The sequence below is a fragment of the Cydia pomonella genome, chromosome 18 (assembly GCF_033807575.1).
Source record: "Cydia pomonella isolate Wapato2018A chromosome 18, ilCydPomo1, whole genome shotgun sequence".
Classification (NCBI taxonomy): domain Eukaryota; kingdom Metazoa; phylum Arthropoda; class Insecta; order Lepidoptera; family Tortricidae; genus Cydia; species Cydia pomonella.
The window spans coordinates 242,232-248,933 of NC_084720.1; the positions used below are offsets into that span (position 1 = coordinate 242,232).

Here is a 6,702-nt window from a genome sequence, read left to right on the forward strand (position 1 = left end):
CTGTCCGCGGCCGCGCTGCCCGCGCCGCGCGCGCTGCCGCTGGCGCCCAAGCTGGACCGCATGCACTTCAAGGTACCGCCTGTCTGCATCCCTGTCCTGTTCCCTTGCTCGCGGCCGTGCTGTCCGCGGCCGCGCTGCCCGCGCCGCGCGCGCTGCCGCTGGCGCCCAAGCTGGACCGCATGCACTTCAAGGTACCGCCTGTCTGCATCCCTGTCCTGTTCCCTTGCTCGCGGCCGTGCTGTCCGCGGCCGCGCTGCCCGCGCCGCGCGCGCTGCCGCTGGCGCCCAAGCTGGACCGCATGCACTTCAAGGTACCGCCTGTCTGCATCCCTGTCCTGTTCCCTTGCTCGCGGCCGTGCTGTCCGCGGCCGCGCTGCCCGCGCCGCGCGCGCTGCCGCTGGCGCCCAAGCTGGACCGCATGCACTTCAAGGTACCGCCTGTCTGCATCCCTGTCCTGTTCCCTTGCTCGCGGCCGTGCTGTCCGCGGCCGCGCTGCCCGCGCCGCGCGCGCTGCCGCTGGCGCCCAAGCTGGACCGCATGCACTTCAAGGTACCGCCTGTCTGCATCCCTGTCCTGTTCCCTTGCTCGCGGCCGTGCTGTCCGCGGCCGCGCTGCCCGCGCCGCGCGCGCTGCCGCTGGCGCCCAAGCTGGACCGCATGCACTTCAAGGTACCGCCTGTCTGCATCCCTGTCCTGTTCCCTTGCTCGCGGCCGTGCTGTCCGCGGCCGCGCTGCCCGCGCCGCGCGCGCTGCCGCTGGCGCCCAAGCTGGACCGCATGCACTTCAAGGTACCGCCTGTCTGCATCCCTGTCCTGTTCCCTTGCTCGCGGCCGTGCTGTCCGCGGCCGCGCTGCCCGCGCCGCGCGCGCTGCCGCTGGCGCCCAAGCTGGACCGCATGCACTTCAAGGTACCGCCTGTCTGCATCCCTGTCCTGTTCCCTTGCTCGCGGCCGTGCTGTCCGCGGCCGCGCTGCCCGCGCCGCGCGCGCTGCCGCTGGCGCCCAAGCTGGACCGCATGCACTTCAAGGTACCGCCTGTCGGCATCCCTGTCCGGTTCCCTTGCTCGCGGCCGTGCTGTCCGCGGCCGCGCTGCCCGCGCCGCGCGCGCTGCCGCTGGCGCCCAAGCTGGACCGCATGCACTTCAAGGTACCGCCTGTCTGCATCCCTGTCCTGTTCCCTTGCTCGCGGCCGTGCTGTCCGCGGCCGCGCTGCCCGCGCCGCGCGCGCTGCCGCTGGCGCCCAAGCTGGACCGCATGCACTTCAAGGTACCGCCTGTCTGCATCCCTGTCCTGTTCCCTTGCTCGCGGCCGTGCTGTCCGCGGCCGCGCTGCCCGCGCCGCGCGCGCTGCCGCTGGCGCCCAAGCTGGACCGCATGCACTTCAAGGTACCGCCTGTCTGCATCCCTGTCCTGTTCCCTTGCTCGCGGCCGTGCTGTCCGCGGCCGCGCTGCCCGCGCCGCGCGCGCTGCCGCTGGCGCCCAAGCTGGACCGCATGCACTTCAAGGTACCGCCTGTCTGCATCCCTGTCCTGTTCCCTTGCTCGCGGCCGTGCTGTCCGCGGCCGCGCTGCCCGCGCCGCGCGCGCTGCCGCTGGCGCCCAAGCTGGACCGCATGCACTTCAAGGTACCGCCTGTCTGCATTCCATTCTCTTGCTCGCAGCACCCTGCTCGGTGCTAGCAGTATGACAGGTTTTAGACTTAGTCAAAAACGGCCTTAATATATTATTTTACTTTATACAATAATAGCTATGAGTATCGGGACGGTGCGCGTTGGGACGCCATCTTGTGGCCCGAATCGGAACCACAAACATGTCCGTTTACACGTCACGTGTTTTCTTGTGCATAGTAGGTTCTGCCATCTTGTGGGCGACATTGGAACAATAAACATCACGTTTACGCCTCGCGCCAAAAATCTGACGGCTCCTGTGCTGCCCCCTACAGTTCATACACGCTCCCTATAAAATGTTAGTTAATGATTGATGTCAAAAAATAACGAAATGACGGACCTATATTTATTTTATATCGTAATTAATTATTTGTAGTAACAATTACCTACACAAAAACATACCGAGGCTCAAACAATTTATCTATTTATTATTTTTAAATTTTCTCTTGAAGTCTTGATTTATGATATAATGTTAATGATGTTACAATAATTTGCAGGAGTGCGTGATCGAGATGCTGCAGGAGATGTTCGGCGAGAACTCCGTGCCCAAGATGTTCAAGGGCGACAAGCTGCACGTGGACGTGGCCGGCAAGCGTGCTGACATCGATTTGGCGCATATGGTAAGTTCATATTTTATATATGTATTATTTTTATTTTTAATAAAATGAATGTTTATGGTAGGTGTCAGGTGTTGCTTCCTACAGATCATGTACATTTTTTGATTTCATAAGTTTGTTTTAGTTTTGTAAAAGTTCAAAGGTTGAATTTAATTTGTAAATCAATAATTACATTACTACACTGCTCATAACGTTTTAGCAACACCTACTTTTTCGATTAACTTCTCTATTTCCGCTACCCAAAGGTTGTCTGGAAGAGACCGCTCTTTAGCGTTAAGACCGCCTGTTGTCTGCCTCTACATTGAATCAATTGTTTATTCTCTTGCATCTTTTTACTGAAGTGTGCCAATAAAGAGTATTCCATCTATCTACATTGGGACTTGATGAGGGTCCCAATGTAGATAGATGGTGGGTGATGGTGGGTGGGCCTGCTAGCTGGCGCGGGTGTGAGCGGGCTAGTGAACAATAGTATGAGAGTTACTACTACTCGTAATTAGGGTAAACGTATGCGACGGATTTTATGTATAACTTGCACCGTGCAACCATTAAGAATACTCGTCGAATCGGGTTATTCCCACTAGTTACCAGCAAGTTGTTACCAGTGGCAACTACTGGGATTTTTTTACCACTGGTAAAAGATGGATTTTTTTTCCCACTTTTTACCACTGGTAAAAGGTGAGAATTTTTTTCCCAGTAGTTACCACCAAAATTTGGTTAGCGTTCAATACTAATAAAAAAAGTATAAATATAGAGTGCTTTATTCAATAATTAATTAAAAGTCGGATTAATTATAAGTTAGTTCGTTATTCGTGTAATTATAAGTCGATTACTGTTTCAGTAAACTGCCTTAAAAGTGATAAAAAAATCTGTCATTGACTGATTTGTTTGTTCGTTCGTACAATTGTGACGTTATTTATTAAAAGGGTCTTTACTGTCGACGGCGCTTATGCCATTATCAACGATGCTCCTATATAAATACAACGCTGCGCTACACAGTGTGGCGTAAGCGCCCTTGACAAAAGATCCAGTTTTCATAGATAACGTCACAATTAATTCAATTTAAAATTAATAAGATAAATGCTCTCATACCCTCGAGGCTGATAGCAAAAAGGAAAAAAAAAAACATAATATAATATAATAATTCCAAATAAAACGAAGTAAAATAATTATTATACGTAAAAATAAAATTTTAACAAACTACATTGATTGTATTGCTATCCGTAGGATAGGACGCCGTAGCGATTAAAAATGAACACGTAATATAACCCCATGTATTATTATTTTTTTGGATTTTATGGAACCCCATATTATTATGGTATGTTGTAGGACTGTTATCGCAAACTGCTGGGCGAGCTCGGCGGTCGTGTTGACCGCTCAGCCCAACCAGTAAAAACGCGTATCTCAACGCGCGCTCTCTTTATCAATTCTGTGTCACGTCACGCCGGTCTGCGCGACAGCCCGGTCCGCCCGCGCTCGCGCGATGACAATTTCACTGTACTGTACTGGCTTACGAGTTGCCAATTCACACAGTACGTATACGTAAATACGTAAACGAAATAAATAAGCTGTTTTGTTTTAGAATATATTTTATGCTATTCGTGCACTATGTAAATAATGTGTTTTATGATTGCATAGTATTTCTCTATGTAAGTGAATTGTGATATTCTGTTGGAGAAATAAATTCTAGTAAGTATAATTTTACCCAAACGTTAATTTCTCTCTAATAGTTTTTTTTGCCACTTGTACCGGTTTAAATATTTTTGATCACTTTTAAGGCAGTTTACTGAAACACTAATCGCCTTATAATTATTTATTAAAGCATTCTATATTTATACTATACTACTTCTATTGTTTTATTAGTATTGAACTCTGACAACATTTTGGTGGTAACTACTGGGAAAAAAATTCCCACCTTTTACCAGTGGTAACTACTGGGAAAAAAAAATCCCAGTAGTTACTACCAAACCGAGTTGGTGGTGAACCATTAACCAAATGCAGTCGTGTTTGGCGCCATAAAACTTTGGAAGGGTGTATTTTTAAAATGGTTGAGAAAAACATAGGTATGGGGGATGATTTGTCTATAAAATTCATCGTACTATACGTAGTTAACGGGTCCATTATACGTGTACAAACACATTGTATACACGATCGTTGTCGTAAATGTATGTTCCCGTGTCGTCCAGGAGGTGTCGTGCCCCGAGGACGAGAACATCGAGCGCTGCGTGCAGGCCGCCATCAGCAAGCTGTACTCCGCGCTGGCGCCCGCGCGCCCGCCGCCGCCGCCCGCCGTGTGAGCGGGGCGCCGCCCCCCGCCCTCCGCCGTGTGAGCGGGGCGCCGCCCCCCGCCCCCCGCCGTGTGAGCGGGGCGCCGCCCCCCGCCCCCCGCCGTGTGAGCGGGGCACCGCCCCCCGCCGTGTGAGCGGGGCGCCGCCCCCCGCCCCGCGCGTGGGGAGCGCCACCCCCCGTCCCCCGCCCCGGGCGCCCAGTCGGACCCCGTCATCACCGGACCGACGAAATGACGCCTGCCCCCCTCTCTACTCGACAAACCGCCAAGAGAGTAACCACTTTTAAAATGATAAGCCGATCACAATAAATACCACTGGTTCCACCCTAACAATCCGCGAATGCAGTTTTTAGTTATACTAAAACATTGTATAGGTATAATTTTGATCATGTCGCAATTTCCATACAATAATTAAATTTGTATTTCAAACTATACAATCATACCGTCATACTTAGCATACACAATAAAATAATCTTACAATATTACCTACTTTCTCTTCTACACAAAAATCACAAATTCATCATTTTGTGCAACAGGTACACTATCACACTTCTTAAAATTAAAGGGCCAAAATTACAAAACTCGACTTTGTCTCATCAAATTTTAAAACTTAATTATGTACCAAAACCTTTTTTTTTCCTAAAACAACAGCAATCACTAATAACACTATCTTTATGATCCTATACTCAAAAACCGTCGCGCCGCACTCGCCGCGCTTCAAATAAAATTAATTGGCAGTCATTTGATTGGCAAATATAAATACTGGAATATAAATAATAATAATGTCATACATTTTACATTCAAAAGCAAATGGGAGTACTGGGGTCCTCGGTGTCGACATCTCCAGTCACGTCCAATTCCGTAGTCATCTGGCATCTAGGCTACGGTGACTGCTTACCATCAGGCGGGCCGTATGCTTGCTTGCCACCGTCGTGGTATAAAAAAAATACAATACGTAGATAATAAAGATTATAAGTACTGTTTCAGCTTGGTTAATAATAAATTGAATAATTTAATGAACTGGATCGGTGGGACAAATTTACTACCAACCACCAACAACACCACAGAGTAGCCGGGGCAGAGACGAACCCAAAAAGATAGCGGCAAAACGTGACGAGTGGCGGAAGGAAGGGGCTTCGCCCAGCAGTGGGACACGAAATAGGCTACACACAATGAACTGAAATAAGATCGGGCGAATGACTGTTGTGTATTGAATACGTATTTTGTATTGTTGGATATAAGAATAAAAGACAAATAATACAAATGCTTATTATTTATTAAATTAAAAACCTTAACATAATAGGTATTTACAAAACTTATTATTTACGAACGCACAGCGTTGGAAATTAGGTTTCTTCATTAACCCTTTGAACGCCGAACAACGAAGGAATAAGCCGTGTCCCGGTGTATTCTCATCAGTCCCCCGCGGGTACACGGGGAATACACCCGCGGGTACACGTGGAAGTACACCCGCGGGTACACGTGGGAGTACAGCCGCGGGTACACGAGGGAATACACCCGCGGGTACACGTGGGAGTACACCCGTGGGTACACGGGGGAATACACCCGCGGGTACACGTGGGAGTACACCCGCGGGTACACGGGGGAATACACCCGCGGGTACATGTGGGAGTACACCCGCGGGTACACGTGGGAGTACACCCGCGGGTACACGTGGGAGTACACCCGCGCCCTGGACGCCAGGCGAGCGCGATTATTTCAGTGAAATGGGTCATTACGGAGTCCCGAGTAATTGCTTATTACATTCACTGTGGCCGCTGTTAACCTCTCAGTGGCGTCCAGAGTCGTTTGTGACGATCAAAGGGTTAAGGTATTTAATATAAAAAAACCTTGCTTAACTTATAGAGAATTACGTTGCTTTTGAATAAAATCTGTAGGATATTCCTGTATAGTCAAGGGTATATATTTTTCACCACATCAGCTTGAAAAGGCTTTCTCGGTTGTTCAAAAACCAATTAGAAAGTAATTTGATGCAAATTTTGAGTTGTTTCCTTATGTTGGCAGGTAAAATTTACTTCTAAATGATGTTTTAGAATAATAAATATTTAAGAACGTTCATTTGGATTTGATTTTGTTTGATGTTTTACAGTTAGTATTTTCTTTGCGTCGGTGTGGTAAA

General features: G+C 49.1%; 1 protein-coding gene and 1 long non-coding RNA gene across 2 annotated transcripts in view; both read left to right on the plus strand.

Annotated features, from left to right (window-relative positions):
* Positions 1 to 4,618, plus strand: part of LOC133527625 (cleavage and polyadenylation specificity factor 73) — a 33,037-nt gene extending 28,419 nt beyond the window's left edge. The window contains exons 16-17 of the mRNA XM_061864708.1: positions 2,159 to 2,281; positions 4,462 to 4,618. Coding sequence (XP_061720692.1) covers positions 2,159 to 2,281; positions 4,462 to 4,572 — 234 coding nt within the window. The 3' untranslated portion in view covers positions 4,573 to 4,618. The remainder of the gene's footprint in view (positions 1 to 2,158; positions 2,282 to 4,461) is intronic.
* Positions 1 to 6,702, plus strand: part of LOC133527633 (uncharacterized) — a 110,520-nt gene that overhangs the window by 71,409 nt on the left and 32,409 nt on the right. The window lies entirely within an intron of this gene.